The sequence below is a fragment of the Ovis aries genome, chromosome 3 (assembly GCF_016772045.2).
Source record: "Ovis aries strain OAR_USU_Benz2616 breed Rambouillet chromosome 3, ARS-UI_Ramb_v3.0, whole genome shotgun sequence".
NCBI classification, from domain to species: Eukaryota; Metazoa; Chordata; class Mammalia; order Artiodactyla; family Bovidae; genus Ovis; species Ovis aries.
The window spans coordinates 84,903,045-84,924,973 of NC_056056.1; the positions used below are offsets into that span (position 1 = coordinate 84,903,045).

At 36.3% G+C, this 21,929-nt stretch overlaps 1 protein-coding gene across 8 annotated transcripts in view; it reads left to right on the forward strand.

The window, feature by feature from the left end:
• The window catches only part of MAP4K3 (mitogen-activated protein kinase kinase kinase kinase 3), a 188,464-nt gene that overhangs the window by 136,838 nt on the left and 29,697 nt on the right, over window positions 1–21,929 (forward strand). For all 8 annotated transcript variants that reach the window (XM_027966908.3, XM_027966910.3, XM_027966909.3 and 5 more), the window contains 6 exons: window positions 6,404–6,462; window positions 14,333–14,371; window positions 14,613–14,666; window positions 17,898–17,940; window positions 20,136–20,295; window positions 21,154–21,266. In XM_027966908.3, coding sequence (XP_027822709.1) covers window positions 6,404–6,462; window positions 14,333–14,371; window positions 14,613–14,666; window positions 17,898–17,940; window positions 20,136–20,295; window positions 21,154–21,266 — 468 coding nt within the window. The remainder of the gene's footprint in view (window positions 1–6,403; window positions 6,463–14,332; window positions 14,372–14,612; window positions 14,667–17,897; window positions 17,941–20,135; window positions 20,296–21,153; window positions 21,267–21,929) is intronic.

A 21,929-nucleotide genomic window follows, 5' to 3' on the forward strand; every position in this document is an offset into this window, starting at 1 on the left:
GATTTTTTAATCAGGCAATCTTAATATGTGAAATATATATGAAATATATGAAACAAAAAGAAGAAAACTTGATTTTAGCATTGTTAGTAAAAAAAAAGTCTTTAAATTTTGAAACATGCCTGAGTTAAAAAAGCAAAGTAAAAAGCTCAGCAAAACTCGATAATAGTTAGAGTTTTGCCCATAACCATATAAATGGATATATCCCATCTACAAGATGCTATTTTTATGTTAAAAGAATATATTACACATCTGTTCAGCTACTACTGATCTTCCTAGTTGTACTAGGCATTTTAGCCCATATACCAGGGAAAATATATTGAAAGGTATTTACAGTTGACCCTTGAAGGGATACCAGCAGTCAAAGGTTGGAGTATAACTGTAAAGTTGGGCGTACTGTGCTGCTGTGTTTTCGGGTTCAGCCAACAGCGTATCATGTGGTATTGTAGTATGTACTTACTGAAAAAAAGTCAACATATTAACTGGATGCATCCACGTGGCGCTAGTGGTAAAGAACCTGGCTGCCATGCAGGAGATGTAAGAGACTAGATCTGACAGACAGAGTGCCTGACGAACTATGGACGGAGGTTCGTGACATTGTACAGGGATCAAGACCATGCCCAAGAAGAAGAAAAGCAAAAAGCAAAATGGCTGTCTAAAGAGCCCTTACAAATATCAGTGAAAAGAAGAGAAGCAAAAAGCGAAGGAGAAAAGGAAAGATACACCCATTTGAATGCAGAGTGCCAAAGAATAGCAAGGAGAGATAAAGAAAACCTTCCTGGGTAATCAGTGCAAAGAAATAGAGAAAAACAATAAAATAGGAAAGACTAGAGATCTCTTCAAGAAAATTAGAGATACCAAGGGAACATTTCATGCAAAGATGGGCTCAATAAAGGACAGAAATGGTATGGACCTAAAAGAAGCAGAACATATTAAGAAGAGGTGGCAAGAATACACAGAACTATACAAAAAAGATCTTCATGACCCAGATAACCACGACTGTGTGATCACTCACCTAGAGCCAGACATCCTAGAATGTGAAGTCAAGTGGGCCTTAGAAAGCATCACTACGAACAAAGCTAGTGGAGGTGATAGAATTCCAGTTGAGCTATTTCAAATCCTGGAAGATGATGCTCTGAAAGTGCTGCACTCAGTATGTCAGCATATTTGGAAAACTCAGCAGTGGCCACAGGACTGGAAAAGGATTGCATTCCAATCCCAAAGAAAGGCAGGGCCAAAGAATGCTCAGACTACCACACAATCGCACTCATCTCACATGTTAGTAAAGTAATGCTCAAAATTCTCTAAGCCAGGCTTCAACAGTACATGAACTGTGAACTTCCAGATGTTCAAGCTGGATTTAGAAAAGGCAGAGGAACCAGAGATCAAATTGCCAACATCTGCTGGATCATCGAAAAGCATGAGAGTTCCAGAAAAACATCTGTCTCTGCTTTATTGACTATGCCAAAGCCTTTGACTGTGTGAATCACAATAAACTGTGGAAAATTCTGAAGGAGATGGGCATACCAGACCACCTGACCTGCCTCTTGAGAATTCTGTATGCAGGTCAGGAAGCAACAGTTAGATCTGGACATGGAACAACAGACTGGCTCCAAATAGGAAAAGGAGTACGTCAAGGCTGTGTATTGTCACCTGCTTATTTTAATTATCTGCAGAGTAGATCATGAGAAGCATTGGGCTGGAAGAAGCACAAGGTGGAATCAAGATTGCTGGGAGAAATATCAATAACCTCAGATATGCAGATGACACCACCCTTATGGCAGAAAGTGAAGAGGAACCAAAAAGCCTCTTGATGAACGTGAAAGAGGAGAGTGAAAAAGTTGGCTTCAAGCTCAACATTCAGAAAACAAAGATCATGGCATCTGGTCCCATCACTTCATGGCAAATAGATGGGGCAACAGTGGCTGAATTTATTTTTTGGGCTCCAAAATCACTGCAGATGGTGACTGCAGCCATGAAATTAAAAGATGCTTACTCCTTGGAAGGAAAGTTATGACCAACCTAGATAGCATATTGAAAAGCAGAGAAGATTTTTTTACCAACAAAGGTCCGTCTAGTCAAGGCTATGGTTTTTCCAGTGGTCATGTATGGATGTGACAGTTGAAGTATAAAGAAAGCTCAGCGCCAAAGAATTGATACTTTTGGACTGTGGTATTGGAAAAGACTCTTGAGAGTCCCTTGGACTGCAAGGAGATCCAACCAGTCCATCCTAAAGGAGATCAATCCTGGTTGTTAATTGGAAGGACTGATGCTGAAGCTGAAACTCCGCTCTTTAGCCACCTGATGCAGAGCTGACTCATTTGAAAAGACTGTGATGTTGGGAAAGACTGAAGGCAGGAGGAGAAGGGGATAACAGAGGATGAGATGGTTGGATGGCATCACTGACTCAGTGGACTTGAGTTTGGGTAAACTTCAGGAGTTGGTGTTGGACAGGGATGCCTGGCATGCTGCGGTAGATGGGGTCGCAAAGAGTCGGACACGACTGAGTGACTGGACTGAACTGAACTGAACTGAAGAGACAGAGGTTTGATTCCTGGCTCTGATAGATCCCCTGGAGGAGGGCATGGCAACCCACTCCAGTATTCTTGCCTGGAGAATCCCATGGACAGATGAGTTTGGCAGGTTACAGCCGATAGAGTCACACAGAGTTGGACACAACTGGAGCAACTGAGGACACATGCTTACAGTCTAAACCCATTGCTGTTCAGGGTCAGCTGTATATGTGGAACACTGTGTTAATTGCTGTGGAGGAACATCAGCAGTAACATAATCATTGCTCTGGAGAACATGGGTCTCCTGCATTGCAGGCGGATTCTTTACCAACTGAGCTATAAGATTGCCTCAGAATTAAGTCAAAATTGAATAAAGTCTATAAATAAATTTACTATGGGAACAGATCAGCTGTGTTCATTTTAAATCTGTTAAACTCTTACTTACTATAAAGTTATGTTGTGTGGTCACATTTCTTACCTTTTGTATATGAAGACAGTTTCTAGGGAGGACTCATTTTATAACTGCATGATGATAGGGCATTAGCTGGAAAATCACACCTAACCTGTTTCAAATATACTTCAACAAAATTAAAAAGAGAAAATAATAACCCACTGATGTTCATTCCATATTTATTCAGTTTGCATCCTGTCTTCTGCTTTTATTAATCAGTGTTCCAACCCTACTTGCTTTTCTTTTTTAAGAAACAAGATTTATCTACAGTTCAGTCCCTTTTACATATGTAAATTGTCTACCATATTAAAAAATATTTCCTAACACTTTACTTATGCACCATATTTTCTCATTTTTTTGATGAGAAAAAAAATTCTATTTTCTATTTTCTTGGCTAAAATATATTGCTAAAGTATTTCTTTTGTGTTTTTGTAGCTAAGTGTAGTAATTCTTTTGACTTCCTGCTGTTTCCTCATCAGTTATAGATAGACTTAGTAATCTCCAGCTAAGTTAAAAAAAAAATAAGATTTTCTTGGTCATATAGTCTCCTTTTCCAGTGTTCTGCATCATATCCTCCGTTTATTTTCAGTTCTTGCAAGGCCCTTGTTTTCTTAGAGCCTTTATCCTAGTTCAGAAGTTTTCCCCTATTCATTAAAACACTTAGGACTTTCTGACCCCAAAAGATATTTTAATTGGGACTAGGTTAACCATCTTAAAGTTTTTGCTGAATTTTCAGTTTGAATCTGTTCTGGGCTGTTGCATGTTTTCAATCTATGTTGGTTGGCTTTTTTGTTTACAAAAATGACAGTGTTTACACTGTCATTCGTTAATAAGTTGATGCCTGATTTATGCTACTGAATTTTTTATGTCTATCTAGGCATGTTCAGATATATTATTTAGCTTATAAAGAATGAGCTTATTTTATTGTCATTTTATAGGGTTAATTTGAGTGTTTTGCCAAAAGTGTTGGTAGCATTTTTCTATTCAGAATAGCTTCCAGGTCCCATTGGAAGGCTTTCTAGATCAGTCAAGACTGCCCTAAAGATACATGAATGACTGCTAACTTTGCCCAAGCTTCACTTTTCTTCCTTTCCTTTTTATTTCTTCTCATTTTTCTTATCTGATTTGCTATCTGAATTCCTGCCATTTAATAAGTGCTTGGTGAATAATAGCTGAGTTAAACAAGATTAACTGATTATTAGAACTTAGTGTAGTCCTTTTACTTGATGACATGCCCAGCACATTTCCCCCCCACTTTGGATGCTAAAACATAACTTGATTTACAGAGAAGGAATTACTAAAGAATGAAACCCTTTCAGTTTTAGCTTTCCTGGTAGGGCTTAATACATGGCACATTTAATCATCAGACTTGGATCTATCAACAGATTCTCCCCAGCCTGAGTGTTATTCTGTATGTGAACTTAGGCTCCATTTTCTATTAGAATATTTCATTAGTTATTTTAAATTCTTCTCTTACCTTTCTGAATATCTCAGTTGATTTTTTTTAAGTTATCATCATTGACCTGGTAATTGTCATATAGCAGATGAGCTAGCTATTCTTAGGACCTATCTATATTTATATGATACAAGCCATGGCCCCTCTGCACGAATGTGTGCTTTTGAAAGCTGTCATTTGATTAAAGGCTTAAGAGATTGTATTGGCTAAAGAGGTTGCTGGTCTGGCTTTTAGAAGGGCCCAGTTACTTGTAGCTAAAGAAAATAAACTTGAATTCAATAAGGTATGCATTGATATTAGTATTTTTCTCTTCTAAATACCAAAGCTTAAAAGTTCCTATGTAACATGACCACTTAAATAGTACAGCATAATAATTGTGTGATGGTCTAATGATAGTAGTGATTTCATCCTATTAAAATATATCATTACAAATTAAAGAGAACAAGTATCCATTTTCATTAGGATTTTATGTGATACCAGTGTGACAGTTCACTAATCTTTTTTTTTGATGATATATTATCTTTTCTGTCAGTGGTAAGTACATATATTATGCATGGAAAAACACAATTATTGAAGAAGACAAAATTTGAGTTTGTCTAAACCAGGCTTTTGACTTTTATTTTCATCAGATTTTTTTTGGACAGGTCTTAGAGTATTTAAATGTTAAAATGCTTTTCACTTAAATGTGATGTATTGCTTAGAAGTCTCATATTTCTCAGCTTAATATTTATGTGATCTATGTATATCCTAACAAGGCTGAATATTAGTTATTAACAGGAAAATAAACAAATGGCATTTGAAAAAGCATTTATTTAGGGCCTAATTACTGTGTGCCAGGTACTATGCTAGACCCTAGGCTATAGGGAAAAAAGATGGATTTAACAATTTTCCTATGTTCGAGGAGTTTTACAGCCTGGCTATTATTTTTATAGACTTATAAATAAATTAATGAAAGGCAGTGTAAATGCTAAAGGAGACATATGTGTTAAATACTGTGGAGTCATGAAGAAGGTCCCACCTATCTTCCTGGACAGTCTTGGAAGGCTGCTCCAAGAAAGTAATTTTTGCATTAAGTCCTCATTGTGCTCTGGCAATATCTTGTAAAATTAGAAAGCACTTTGAGTACACTAATGTATTCTGATGAAAATAACATTCATTTAAAATGTGAAATATTCCCCCCTTAATCATTAAAACAGTGCTTGAAATACCGTGGGAGAAAATGAAACTTTGTACTTTCCATAGTTGTTGGAAGGCACTTTTTCCTCAAGAAGGCATCTGAGTCGAGCACACTTATTATTATTCCCTTTATATTTCAGCTCTTAACTCTACAACTTGCAGCGTTCAGTGGAACTGTTTAAATAGTTGAACTACCTTAATAATAATCACAAGAAGTTTTGCTGTGTAACTCACAAAAGTATTAAAAGTCCTTAAGGGCAGTTTATAATCTTGTACAAGTTCACATGTATAATTTACTTTAAAAAAGCACCTTATTTTTTAATCTTTAAAAAATTATTACCTGTTGAGGCAGTAGTAGAAGTATATGAATGTGTGTGTATACATAATGAATCCAGATCTTATTTACAAAGTCAAATCAAGATTTTTGTTGCTTGTTCTCTTTTGTAATCGTTTTTGCTTCATTATAGCTTGAGCATAAATACCTTATTTAAGCTTTTTTTTTTTTTTCCAAAAACTTGTTTTCACAAATGTTAATTATAGTAGCAGTGACCGTAAATGAAGCTTGCATATATTATTCAAACTAGTTGCCAGAATATTTTTGGTAACTTAAATCATAAAATGTATAAAGAAAGACTACAAACTTCCAAAATCTTTTATTTTTGGAAGTCCTACCTTGCCTCCTTTTTAAGAACATATAGCAATACAGATTTATTTGAAGTCTGAGGTTTCTCTTTTTAAATAATATTTATTATAGTATCATGATTTGTGATCTACAACCGTTTTGCTAAATATTTTATTTTGTACCATTAGGATCTACAACTAGAATATGGACAAGGACACCAAAGTAGTTACTTTTTAGGTGCAAACAAGTAAGTAAAATCCTTTAAAAATTATATTTAAATTTAAGAATAATTAAGTTGCCTTTAAATATGTTATAAATTTTATTTTAAATATTTACAGCAGTAAATTATACTAGTCTGATAGATTATATTTTATAATATGTTTAAAACTTTTTTTATTACTTCCTTGCCAATCATCTACTCAATAATTGTCATAATGGGGACAATCACATTAAATTTTTTATGTCAAGCTACTTTGTAGACCTTACCTGTTAGGGACGGCTAAGTACATTCCAACTGAAGAGGAATATATATTTCAGCAATGTATTTCCTTTATTTGAAGAGTTGACATGTGTATTCCTTACAAAACTGGTTCCGGTGCATCTTCCGGATGCATTGGCCTGTGAAAACAGATGGAAATAGTCACACGGTTTAGAAATCTTTGTCTTAACTTTAAAAAAAGTAAATAGTTAAAATGAGTCTCAAGTTTTTGAAGTTATCATATATTTTATGCAAGAAGTAAATCCAGCAGTTAATTCAAGGTCAGCTGTATACCAGGCCCTGTGTAGCTGGTGCAGCCCCGCAGTGAGAAGGCACCTAGCTTACAGGGTGACAGTCTAAGATGTTCATAGGCCTGAATTAGCATGTTACCTGGCCAGGGCCTGCTGTTTCTCAGAGTCCATTTTCTGAGTTCATGGATGAATTATCATTAGAAAAGCTAATTTATAGGGAAATATTTAAACTGAAAAAATCTCCCAGCTATGTAGCTATTATTTCAATAATCAGAACTACTTAAAATTTCAAAATACATTTTCAGTGAAATTAGAGGGTTGAGACATATTTTAAGTTAAGCAGGTGACTAAAAGACAAGCAACTTAGGTTCTCAGATTTAGAGATAGTAATGCAAAATCTTGTCTCTTTTTTTTTATAAACTCAATGTTTAAATATTCTTTTTTTAACTCAGAGAAGGCTGTGACAAGCTAGAGAAATGAATTAGTTATGATTTAGCTCAAGGTTTTGTGTTTTTTTTAAACCTTCTGTTTCTTAAAATTTAAAATAAGTCTAAAATTTCCCTGCTAGGAAAATGAAGTTTTGTCAAAATAGTAGCAATGTGTTATTTATAGTTTGTCCTGATTTATTGATGGGCAACAAGGGAAAGTCTGTCTCATAATGGGTTAGCAAATAACCCATTCTGATGTGTTTCTGTGTTATTTTTGTCTTAATTTCAGGTCCCTAGTTTTAAGAATCTTGTTAACAAATTTTGATGTATTTTTATGGGATTGGATAATTTAGAAAAGTATTTTATTTACTTTTTTAGTTTATTTTAAATATATTTTTATATTATATACTTGCCAAAGTACCCCCAAAATAGCCTGTCACTAAGTGCTTTTCCAGATTCCTTGGTTCTCATTTGTCTGATTATGTGGTTTTGTTTTTTTTTTTTTTTTGATTGTTAAACATTTTCATATTATATAGTTTACTTTGGCTAGGTAAAATGTTAATAATTTGCCCAACCTTCATTTTTTGATTAATTGGATCCCTGCTTAAGGAACTGTATTCTATATAACGAATCACTGGCAAGGTAGGTTGGCCAAAAGTGTGCACTTTGGCTGTGTTTCATGTACAGGAATATAAACATACATGTGACATGAGCATGGATGTAGCACTTCTCTTACTGTACCGATACGTCTGCTTTATTCTTGTGACGAGGCAGTGTTTTAAAACTCACAGGATTTTCTGCTTTCTCCATAGGTGATCAGGCAGACAGATTTCCATTTATGGGTTTCTACCTATTCCAGACCACTATCTAAGAGAGTTTCGTTGTCGTCGTTGTTTTTAAAATAGAATATATGTATTATGACTTAGTTGTTTTCCTTTGAATTCTGTTATTACTGGGGTCAACTTTTTTATTAAAAACCAACAAGATATTATTTTTAAAAGAAAAATTATTTCTGATTTCTTTTAGAGCCAAAGTTCTAAAAATAAATTCTCTTCTAAAGACTTAAATAACAGTGAAAGGAAATTCCTGGCGTAATTAAGTATAGCAGTGCACATGTGTGTGCTAACTCACTTTGGTCGTGTCCAATTCTGTGACACCCCATGGACTGCAGCCTGCCAGGCTCCTTTATCCGTGGGAGTCTCCCGGCAAAATACTGGAGTGGGTTGTCATACCCCTCCAAGGGATCTTCCGACCCAGGGATCGAACCCATATCTCTTACGCCTCCTGCATTGGCAGGTGGGTTCTTTTACCACTAGCACCACCTTGGAGTGTAGCAGTAATAAATGCCAGATCAGAGTAAGAACTGTCTGTTGCTGTAACTGTGTCAGTTCAGTTCAGTCGCTTAGTCGTGTCCGACTCTTCGCAACCCCATGAATCGCAGCACGCCAGGCCTCCCTGTCCATCAACTCACGGAGTTCACTCAGACTCATGTCCATCGAGTCAGTGATGCCATCCAGCCATCTCATCCTCTGTCGTCCCCTTCTTCTCCTGCCCCCAATCCCTCCCAGCATCAGAGTCTTTTCCAATGAGTCAACTCTTCACATGAGGTGGTCAAAGTACTGGAGCTTCAGCTTTAGCATCATTCCTTCGAAAGAAATCCCAGGGCTGATCTCCTTCAGAGTGGACTGGTTGGATCTCCTTGCAGTCCAAGGGACTCTCAAGAGTATTCTTCAACACCACAGTTCAAAAGCATCAATTCTTCGGTGCTCAGCTTTCTTCACAGTCCAACTCTAACATCCATACATGACCACTGGAAAAATCATAGCCTTGACTAGACAGCCTTTGTTGGCAAAGTAATGTCTCTGCTTTTGAATATGCTATCTAGGTTGGTCATAACTTTTCTTCCAAGGAGTAAGCATCTTTTAATTTCATGGCTGCAATCACCATCTGCAGTGATTTTGGAGCCCCCAAAATAAAGTCTGACACTGTTTCCACTGTTTCCCCATCCGTTTCCCATGAAGTGATGGGACCAAATGCCATGATCTTCGTTTTCTGAATGTTGAGCTTGAAGCCAACTTTTTCAGTCTCCTCTTTCACTTTCCTCAAGAGGCTTTTTAGTTCCTCTTCACTTTCTGCCATAAGGGTGGTGTCATCTGCATATCTGAGGTTATTGATATTTCTCCCGTAACTTTGAGAAATTTACTTCAGTTTTCTCTAATGAATGGGGATTATAATAGTACCTGCCTCATAGTATGTTAAGGATGAAATGGAATAATCATTGCAAAGCATTTAGTACCTTTTTAGTAAAAACACATCAATTACCCTTATTTATGGTATTTACTCAGTAAATGTTGTAAGAGTAAATGAGTATGAGTGAAAGAATAAAATTGCCTTTTGGTTTTAAAGAAATAAGGAGGTTTTTTGCTTTGTTTTTTAACATAATCAGGGCAATACTTACAGACAATTTTGAGCCAGTTAGGCAGTTTTGAAATATTATAGTAACAAGCAGCTAATTCAGATATGCTAAGCACTTCGGTGGTGGTTTTTTATTTCTCTGTGTGTTTCTTCAGTTTATCAATTAAATATATGATCTGTTTACAGATTGTACCATTTTTAAACTCTTCATCCACATTTTTTAGTCATTTTAGATTGACTTTATTTAATTCAGTATGTGAGGGCATCTTTTTTGATTTATTCATTACTGTCTCAAAATTCCATGAAAGGAATTTAAGTAGGCTAGTGAATAGTGACATTACTTATTATGTTGCATCCAGTCTTGTGATTAAATCAATATCATATTTTTCTCCAATGCATTCAATATGCAATATTTAGTATAAATTAACCTTTATGAAAATGTAGCCATATTTCATTTTCTCTTCTATAAAGGCTGAAAAGCAAACCATGTTTTCTCCTTTTCATTAAAACTTCATGAATTCTATAACTTTATTAACAAAATCTCTTAACTCATCATAGGAGATTTATAAGTAAATGAATAAAAAATATATGAGCCCCTAGCCATAGAATATCTGCTTTTTCATGTTCTCTTATTTTTACAGAACCTTTAATCCCAGGAAGATAATGTTTTAAAAAGTGAAATGCCATATGAGTCCAATTAAATATGGTAAACTGAAAATAAAAATACATTTTAAATTCTCCTTTTAATTATTTTCAAATGCTAATAGTCTCGACTGGAAAAGAAATGGCTCAGAAAATATTGTCACATGCTTAAGAAAAAGTTTTTTTCATACCCTCTAAGATCCTCTAAGATGGCTTCCCTTATAGCTCAGTTGGTAAAGACCCTGCCTGCAGTGCAGGATACCCGGGTTCAATCCCTGGGTTGGGAAGATCCCCTGGAGAAGGAAATGGCAACCTCCTCCAGTAATCTTGCCAGGAGAATCCCACAGACAGAGGAACCTAACAGGCTACAGTCCATGGGGTTGCGAGAGTCAGACACAACTTAGTGACTACCCCCACAAGATGATATGAAACCCTACTGTAGAGTTTAGAAGAAATTATGTTTCATTTGATAAAAATACAACAGTGCTTCTGAAATTTTAGTCTCCAGATCCCTTTAGTCTTAAAAATTTATTAATGACTTCAATGAGCTTTTGTCTGTATGGGTTACAAATATAAATATTTGTAGTACTGAAAGCTTCAAAATATATCTTTATTTCAAATAGTAATATACTCATTACATGTTATCATTTAAAAAGTTTTTTGTGTGTGTTAAAAAATTCCTCATCTTTAAGAACAAAGTGAAATGCCAACTCTTAATGGTACCTTCTTTGTAACACCAATTGATTGTTCTCATGAGACTTAGAAGCAGCTTATATATGGCAGTATCATACAGCAAACATTTGGTTGAGGCCCACAAACAACATTGTTTTATGAAGAATAGCTGGGTTTTTTGAAGCAGAATAATATTAGGAAAAAAAGGTGGCATTGTTTTATGTTTTTTGCAGAAATCCTTAATATCTGGCTTGATAGAACATAGCTGGATTCTCATGTTTGTTACTAATCTATTATGATATATATCTCATGAAAACATGAAAAGAGAAAGTGTTGGTCATTCAGTTGTGTCCTGCTCTTTGGGACCCCAAGGACTGTAGTCGGCCAGGCTCCTCTGTCCATGGAATTCTCCAGGCAAGAATACTGGAGTGGGTAGCCATGCCCTTCTCCAGGGGATCTTCCTGACCCAGGGATCGAACCCAGGTCTCCCACATTGCAAGCAGTTTCTTTACCATCTGAGCCACCAGGGAAGCCCTTCACATCTCATAGTCTCCAGAAAACTCTCTTGAGTTTCGTTCTCAATGACAGAATAAAAGTGAAAAAGAAAGAAAAAGAGTGAATGAGTTTGTTTGTTTTTTAAGTGCTTTAGATTATGAAAAGTTTTTACCTTGCAGACCTCTTTCAGGAGCCTAAAGGACCTCCAGGGTTCCCAGACCACACTTTGAGAATTGGTAATTTAGAGCAGTGTTAATTAAGAGATGGCCATACCAGACCACCTGACCTGCCTCTTGAGAGACCTATATGCAGGTCAGGAAGCAACAGTTAGAACTGGACATGGAACAACAGACTGGTTCCAAATAGGAAAAGGAGTACGTCAAGGCTGTATATTGTCACCCTGCTTATTTAACTTATATGCAGAGTACATCATGAAAAACACTCGGCTGGAGGAAGCAGAAGCTGGAATCAAGATTGCTAGGAGAAATATCAGTAACCTCAGTTATGCAGATGACACCACCCTTATGGCAGAAAGTGAAGAAGAACTAAAGAGCCTCTTGATGAAAGTGAAAGAGGAGAGTGAAAAAGTTGGTTTAAAGCTCAACATTCAGAAAACGAAGATCATGGCATCCAGTCCCATCACTTCATGGGAAATGTATGGGGAAATAGTGGAAACAGTGTCAGACTTTATTTTGGGGGGCTCCAAAATCACTGCAGATGGTGATTGCAGCCATGAAATTAAAAGACACTTACTCCTTGGAAGGAAAGTTATGACCAACCTAGACAGCATATTCAAAAGCAGAGACATTACTTTGCCAACAAAGGTCCGTCTAGTCAAGGCTATGATTTTTCCAGTGGTCATGTATGGATGTGAGAGTTGAACTATAAAGAAAGCTGAGTGCCTAAGAATTGATGTTTTTGAACTGTGGTGTTGGAGAAGACTCTTGAGAGTCCTTTGGACTGCAAGGAAATCCAACCAGTCCATCCTAAAGGAGATCAGTCCTGGGTGTTAATCGGAAGGACTGATGTTGAAGCTGAAACTCCAATACTTTGGCCACCTGATGCGAAGAGCTGACTCATCTGAAAAGACCCTGATGCTGGGAAAGATTGAGGGCAGGAGGAGAAGGGGACGACAGAGGATGAGAGGGTTGGGTAGTATCACCGACTCAATGGACATGGGTTTGGGTGGAGTCCGGGAGATGGTGATGGACAGGGGGGCCTGGCGTTCTGTGGTTCATAGGATAGCAAAGAGTAGGACACTACTGAGCAACTGAGCTGAACTGAATCTAGTTGATGATAATAATTTTAAAAACCCCACTAACTGAATACTTACTGTACTCTAAATTACTATTCAAAGCATTTTACCTATATTAATTCATTGTATTTTCAGATAGACACTTTGATCTAGATACTATTGTAATTCCCACTTTAACAGATATAGAAACTGAAGCTTAGGGATATCATAGGAACTGATTGAAGGCCACATCGCTGACAGTGGCAGACGCTGCTTCACAGCTTGAAATCATTTTGCTATACTGCCTCTAGGTAGAAGCTCTGTCTCTTAGACCTAGCCCTTGAAGAGCTTTGTGAATTACATGCAAAATAGGGTTTGCAGTTAGTTTATGGTTTTCCTATGTCATTTACAACTCCAGACTTAAAATTTTGTCATTTTGAAAGACTTAAATTGTTATTTAACTATCCTAATTAAAACAGTTGATGGCTAAAATCATTCTGTTAATTGTTTATATTAGCTAACCATACTTTTCATTTTCTCTGGTTTTATGCTTTGATAATTCTGAGGATAGTTTTTTCAACTTGATATAATAGGAAAGGGAAATGATTAGAAGGTACTACCTTACAACTTTTGAGAGTAAATTTTCTGCTGAATCACTTTTACCACAATACTCTATCAGTAACCATATTTCTATCTCATTAGCTTTAAGAAGGCTCTTGAGGTTTTTATGCTTAAAGAATATAATACAGGAGGTATGCTGCATGAATGGGAAGGGAAAAGAAGTAAGGGACCTTCAGGAACGCTGTGAATTCTCTCTTACATTCCCGAATACCAAAGTTTTGTAAATTGCTCCTAATGATAAAATCCTCACACCTGGTCTGATACAGGCTTAGTCTCCCAAAAGTGTAAATGTGTTTGCCAGTACACCACTGGAGAACAGATCCTTCAGGTAAGTGAGTGTCTTCTGTGGAAGCAAAGTGCTACTACATTCATGTATTCACATCACATGCATGCATGCTTTTGCAGAGATCCAACATGCTGAGATTCATTTCGTAGGATTGCCTGAGAGCATGATGTTTTCTAAAGTGTGTCACCTTTCTTAAGAAAAAGAAAATATAATTTCAGGTGTCAGGTAAAATAGTCCAGGTAAAAATGTAAATCCTGGAAACCCTTGAGTGTGACCCTGCAATTATTGTTTTGTCAGTTCTATTGTGACATTTCATGGTGGGTTGTCCTTTGTTTGAATTGATATTTTTTCAGTAAACGCTAGAATTTATTTTGTTCATTTAAAATACATGTATAAAGACATGAGCAGCAGAAAATAGAGATATCTCATTAAATGATCTTTTATGGTATAGAGATGATCGTTGTAGCAAGTTTTTAGTGAGTAATAAAAGTATTTATTTGAAAATTTTATATATAAGGTTAATACGATTAAAAAATTGTACTTGGTATTTCTTTGCTTTATTCACATTATTTTTAATTTTTACTTTTCTCCTAAGGAGTCTTCTCAAGTCTGTTGAAGAGGAATTACATCAGCGGTAACTTTAATTTTTAATTAAGTTGAAAATATTTTATGTTACAGATGAGTCAAGTCCATTTGCCCCCTTCTCTATCATATAGCCCAAGAGTGTTTTGTTGTTTTAATATTCTGAATCCTATAAAGATACAGAAATAAAATTCTGTCCTGTGTTAGCTCTCCTTGCATTTTCTAAAGTTTCTTCTTCAGCTTCTTGGTGAAGCCCATTTAATAACAGTGGAATTGCCCTTGTTTATCCCTAGAGGGCATGTGGCGCAGTTAGAAGATGATGAAGGAGATGAAGATGAATCTAAAAAGTGAGTTCTGTTTCCATTTTTAGTAAAAAAAAGTGTTGTTTAACCTGACTGACTAAATCTGACGGATTAATATTGAAGTAATTTTACTATCTTTCATAATATAGTATCATGGGTTATACCAGAGTTTCTTTCCTTTTCTCTATTCTAGTTGTATTAGTTCAGACATCCTTAACAAAATACCATAGACTGGGATTTCTTTCTCATGGTTTTGGAGGCTGGGCTGCTGGTCAGTTTACTTCCTGGTGAGAGCCCTCCTCTAGGCTTGCAGACGGCTGCCATCTCAGTATATCCTTAGATTTCCCTCAGTGTGTGCGTGCAGACAGAGAAATCTTTCTTCCTCTTTTTATAAGGCCACCAATCCTGTTGGATTAGGGCCTCATTCTTATGACCTCAGTCAAATGAGCTTAATTACCTCCCAAAAGCACTGTCTCCAAATATAATCAGTCATATTGGAGTTAGGACTTTAACATATAAATTCTGAGGAGACACAGTTCAGTCCAAAAAGTCTTATTAACTCCTTCCAGCATCAACTCTAAAGTCCAAAGACTCATCTGAATATCATCTATTAGATGATCTAATGATCTAATGATCCCTAGATCACCTTCAGGATTTATTTTTTCCCTTTTTTGAAGAAGCATACACGTTTGGAAAGCCCTGTCATCCTGTCCACAGCCTCCCTTCATTTTGTCTGTCCATCTTCCATTCAAGCTGCCAGTGTTTGTTCTGGTACAGTCCCATGAATTCTTCTCTTGAGTGATAGTTCAGGCATAAATGTAGTATTCTCTCCGGTACGTGCTTTCTGATGCCATCCATTTCTGAGCTAATACGGATAGGCTGAGAATTTTTCAGATTTGGGCTCCTTTTTGCTTAGTAATTCCTACTTCAGTTCATCTCTCTTCCCTCATTTCACTGTAAGCAATCAGAAAGAACCAAGCCATCCCTTCAGCAGTTTCCTTCAAAATCTCCTCAGCTAACTTATCCAGTTTCATCCCTTGCAGATTTTCCTTCCACAGAACACTAGAACAACACAATTCAGCCAAGTTCTCTGCCACTTTTTATGAAGAATTACCTTTCCTGCATCTCCCGTTTTGAAACCTCACCAGAATAGCCTTTAATGTTCACATTTCTACCAACATTCTGTTAATGACTGTTTGTGGGTTCTCTGAGAAGATGGAACTTTCTCACCAGCTCTCCTGTTTTCTCACTGACCTCTCACTCTTAGCGTCCATATTTAACTCTTACAGTCTTTGCTTATTACTCAGTCCCAAAACTATGTCCACATTTTTAGGTATTTGTTCAGTAGCACCCCACTTCTTGGTACCAAAATATGTTTTAGCTCAGGTGCCATAATGAAATATCATAGACTGAGTGGCTTGAGCAACAGAGATTGGTCACAGTTCTGGAGGCTGAGATGTTCAAGATGAGGTACCTGCAGGTTCAGTTCCCAGTGAAGCCCTCTTCTTGGCTTGTAGACAGTGGACTTCTTGCTTTGTCCTCACACAGCCTTTTCTCAGTCTGTGCACACACACACAGAAGGAGATCTCTTCCTCGTCTGACAAAGCCACCAGTCCTATTGGATCAGCTCCCTACCCATATGACCTCATTTAACCTCAGTTACCTCCTAGAAGCCCTGTGTCCAAACACAAGCACATTGGGGGTTAGAGTTTCAACCTACGAATTTTCAGTCCATAGCAGGAGTTGATTAAAAAAAATAATAACTTTGAAAAATGTTTACAGAGACAGTAGACATATCCTGTGGTTTAATGTTATAAATTACTAATTGGTAGCTGCTAAAATTATTACTGGAGAAGGCAATGGCACCCCACTCCAGTACTCTTGCCTGGAAGATCCCATGGATGGGGGAGCCTGGTAGGCTGCAGTCCATGGGGTCGAAAAGAGTCAGACACGCCTGAGTGACTTCACTTTCACTTTTCACTTTCATGCATTGGAGAAGGAAATGGCAACCCACTCCAGTGTTCTTGCCTGGAGAATCCCAGGGATGGCGGAACCTCATGGGCTGCCATCTCTGGGGTCGAACAGGGTTGGACACGACTGAAGCGACTTAGCAGCAGCAGCAGCTGCTGCTAGAATTACTACTGGAGAAGGCAATGGCATCCCACTCCAGTACTCTTGCCTGGAAAATCCCATGGACGGAGGAGCCTGGTAGGCTGCAGTCCATGGGGTCGCTGAGAGTTGGACACGACTCAGTAACTTCCCTTTCACTTTTCACTTTCCTGCATTGAAGAAGGAAATGGCAACCCACTCCAGTGTTCTTGCCTGGAGAATCCCAGGGACAGGAGCCTGGTGGGCTGCCGTCTATGGGATCACACAGAGTCGGACATGACTGAAGTGACTTAGCAACAGAATTATTACTGTAACTACAAAGAGTCTTACTATATGGTTGATTAAATTTCATCTGATATGTTTCAAGTAAGCAATCCTTTGGGTACAATTTTTTTTTCTTTTTTTTTTACAATTGTATTTTTAAGGGGAGAATATTTTTCCCTTCTGTATTTATTGATGTTAGTTTTTGAGAGAGGAGAGGAAGTTTGCTTTTGTTTTTTTTTTTTTAAGAAGGCAGTTTCCTGGTAGAGTGACAGAAACACCTGAGAAGCCATTGGTACATTGATTTTCTTTCCTACCTCACCACTATGCGACCTTGGGCTGGGTCACTTAACCTCTCCGAGCCTCAGTTTCCTCAGCTGAGAATTTATGCTCAATAGTCTTTTAATTTTAGTTCAGTCCTGAGTTGTAATGAATCTCAGTTTCAGTCAAGTAAATTCTGCCATTGGTTTCATAGAGCATGTAGATGAAAAAAGCATGAAGCTTTGGATGAGCTTCATCAGAGATATTTCCTATCTAATAGTAGTAAAAATGAGGCTTATATCGTGACATATTTTTATATCATTTTACTGTCTTTCCTTAAACCAATTGTTGCTTTTGTTTTTATATTAATTACCTTTCAATTGATGTAAATTGGAATTATAGCTGTCTTTTCCAGTATTAATTACTAAATATTATTTGGAAACAAGAAAGCATATAAACTCAGTTACTCCTCAGTAATACTTCATTCAGCATAATTATTTCACAGAATATTTTGGAAAACACTAATCTTAGAAAAAGAAACCTGTATATATAAATCATCTATATTTTTGAAAAATGAATCATATTTTAATAATGATTTATTTGCAAAATGAAGAGTTCTGATTCTCAGTGTTTATGTTTTTATAGTTCAACCATGAAAGCCAAAGTTCCACCTCCTTTGCCACCAAAGGTAAGATTTGTTTTCAGTGTGAATGTGTATGTGTATGTTACTGTTCTGCCTCTTTCATACTGTATTAGTATTTATCTGTAGCTTATTTTCACTTGAGATTCACAAAGAAAAATCTTGAAGTTACTAATCATGATATAAGTAGATGATTATAATTGTTTTTGTCTTTTTTTTCCAATTTATTATTTGATGTTAATTCTAAATAATAAGATCTAGAAAATCATAAATAAAAATGATTATTTCACTTGGGTTAGAAAACTCATGTATTTAATAAGATTTTCTCTTCTCTAAATCTATAATCTACAAGTAACTGATTTCCCGAGAATGGGTGAAAAAGATAGTGACTTACCATTCAGTTCAGGTCAGTTCAGTCGCTCAGTCATGTCCGACTCTTTGCAACCCCATGAATCACAGCACACCAGGCCTCCCTGTCCATCATCAACTCCCGGAGTTCACTCAAACTCACATCCATCGAGTCGGTGATGCCATCCAGCCATCTCATCCTCTGTCGTCCCCTTCTCCTACTGCCCCCAATCCCTCCCAGCATCAGAGTCTTTTCCAATGGGTCAACTCTTCACATGAGGTGGCCAAAGTACTGGAGCTTCAGCTTTAGCATCATTCCTTCCAAAGAAATCCCAGGGTTGATCTCCTTCAGAATGGACTGGTTGGAACTCCTTGCAGTCCAAGGGACTCTCAAGAGTCTTCTCCAACACCACAGTTCAAACGCATCAATTCTTCGGCGCTCAGCTTTCTTCGCAGTTCAATTCTCACATCCATACATGACTACTGGAAAAACCATAGCCTTGACTAGACAGACCTTTGTTGGCAAAGTAATGTCTCTGCTTTTCAATATACTATCTAGGTTGGTCATAGCTTTTCTTCCAAGGAGTACCGTCTTTTAATTTCATGGGGGCAATCACCATCTGCAGTGATTTTGGAGCCCCCAAAAATAAAGTCTGACACTGTTTCCACTGTTTCCCTATCTATTTCCCATGAAGTGATGGGACCAGATTACAAATATTTAATTTTCAGAAGATACTTTTAAATAAAAAATACAAAATAGAGCAGTAATTTAAAAATAAAATTTTAGCAACAAAATCTTTTTGTCAAACAAAACAAAGCATCGTTAGAAAATTCCCTGGTGATCCTATGGCTAGGACTTGGCACATTGCTTGCAAAGGCCCAGGTTCAGTCCCTGGTGAGGGAACTAAGCTGTGTGGTATGACCAAAAAGAAAAGGAATCACAAATAATAAAAATAATCCCAACTGATAGGATATAAGTAAAATAAGTTGATAGATAAGGTAATTTAAATTTATAAGTTCATATGCAAAGCAAATTTTAACTATAAAATGAACTGTTTATAAAATTAGTTCTTATTTGGTTTGAAATTAGGAGTTATAAATGAGAATTGGAGTCCAACCAGTCTAAATATCCAATGTACTACTATATTTTGTTTTCATTTTATACTTTTAAAAAAATCATGATGCACACACATAGGTAGTATTGTTCTTCTTTGTTTAGTTTTACATTAGAAATATAGAGATCTGAATTTCAAAGAGATAAATACGGCTCAGTCTCCCTAATAAGGGACACATTATAAAAATTTATAAATTCTGCAAACCTTTGGCTGACTGCAGGTTTTTCCATTGTCTGCACAGAAGGTCTCTCAGGTATCCTATATTGCTGAGTTTGTGTTCTCTGATTTAATAAAATTTTAATCAGCATCTTCTGTTGTGCATCTGGAAGATTAAACATTAACATTAAAAACTTTGAGTCATCTAGAAGAGACAGTTTAGAGATTAGCTTTGAAAGGAATTGAACTTTGATTAGCCTGAATGTTTAAAATAAAAAGAGACTCATTTACATTGGAGATCATAAAGACCAGAATATTTTTATTTGGCAAATTTAAGTGGGTAGGCTTGTGAGGAATTAATAGAAAGAGTAGAACAAGGTCTTTTTTCTTGAGAAAACATTTTTGTGTACATTTTTAGGATATATATTAAGATTATCTGAGTCAGATAGTTGAATATGCTTGAAACTCAACTATTAAACACAGTTTGAAAGCCTCTGATATATAATAATATTTACTTCAGGGAAGATACTTAATACTTTTCTTTTTTTTTAATACTTTTCATGTTTAGTGAAACATGAGTGATTTCTTGTTTAGTCATGGGTCTCCTTTTCTGTATTGTTTCAGCCTAAGTCCATATTCATACCACAGGAAACTCATTCTACAGAGGATGACAATCAAGGAACTATCAAGAGGTGTCCCACATCCGAGAGCCCAGCAAAGCCATCCCAAGTACCACCTAGGCCACCACCTCCCAGGTTACCGCCTCAGAAGCCTGTGGCTTTAGGTAATGAGGAAGTGGGGGTGAAATAAGAGTGTTGCCAGGTTTTCATAATGTGTAGAGAAAAGTAGGACTCCTTCTTTTAAGAGATGATTTGAAATTCCTTTGAGGAGAAGAGAAGGAAGCAGTGTCTCGAGAGAGAGATGAAGTTTGCTTCTTGCTTCATAGTTTGAAGTGTTTTTATGATAGGATTTCCTATGACCCAGACTGAGATATTTTGCCCCTTACTTCTCATTTCATGTCTGGCTTTCCCTATTTTGGAGAATTGTTTGTGCCTAATTTGTCATTCATCTGTAGGGTTGGCGACAAAAGAAATTAAACTCTGAACAAATAAGGAAAATGTGTTTTGGTCCTAGACTACTTCAGTTGGAGAAAAAGGAGAGGATGCCTTGTTGAACTCGTTTGTTTTATTTCGTTTAATCGTTTTTAGAAAAATTATTGTCGGTATTTGCTAGGTATTTGCCTCCAAATTAATCCTCAAAGGTGCTGTTTTAATACTGTGAAGTGTCTTATGTTTATGCAAAAGAAGCAATTTAAAAAAAGAGTAGTAATGCTCCTTGGATAACAATAAATTGCCCCTTTCCTGAAAGTAGTTATGTATTCAGTACTTTTTTCTTTTTAGCACAAATATATGTACTTAGATACTACCTGAATTTTAATTTGCCTATGTGAAAAAAATAGAGATAAAACTAGAACATATATATGATTGTTACACTACTAAATATTCTGATTGGGTAATCCCAAATGAAGGCTGAAACTGTCTCAGAGATAATATATTTTTTTCCTACTTGATAAGTTTCTGAATGAAAACTTTCATGGAAATTAATCCTTTTTTTTAATATGTTTAAACATATGTTATTGAAGGAAATGGGGTGAGCTCCTTCCAGCTGAATGGTGAACGAGATGGTTCATTGTATCAACAACAGAATGAATACAGAGGCACTAACCTTTCAAGGAAAGAAAAAAAAGATGTACCAGTAGGTATTTATGTTCATAAGCTCTACTTGTATTTGTTTCCTTTTTGACAATTAAGTTAGTTTTGCAATTTTAATTAATGAAACAATAGCAATTATATATTTTATAATTAGTATATTTATATTTTAGTATGTTAATAATAGGTTGTTTAAATCTTGAAAAAAATGACTTTGCTGTGATAAACATGAATGAAGGCTTTCTACTCTTCAAATTATTTAGGCCAGTTGGTTATATTGCATATTATAAAATGTGGCCTTCAACATACTGGTAAACACTTAATATTTTTGCGATTGTTGAGAAATATTATTCTCATCGATGAAAGTGATTCTTGTACACTCCTTTTATGGTCTCAAGAACTTATGGAAGGAAAGCCATACCTTCCACCTCAGGACAAATTTCTGTTACATAATTTGTGATGTTACTACTTTTACCAAAGAAAATGGCAAACAAGGAAGGAAAATTAAGGTTATTTCTAGTAGATATAAGATACCACTTTAGGAAAGATGAAATTAGTCTTAGCAACTGTTCCTGTTAGAAAAATTAGATAAAACACTATGACATGACTACTAGAACATCAATAGAATTTATCAAGGAGATTAAGAATTTGTGAAGAATTTACACTTAATCATCAGAAGACATTCTATGATGTCCATCATCATAGAGCT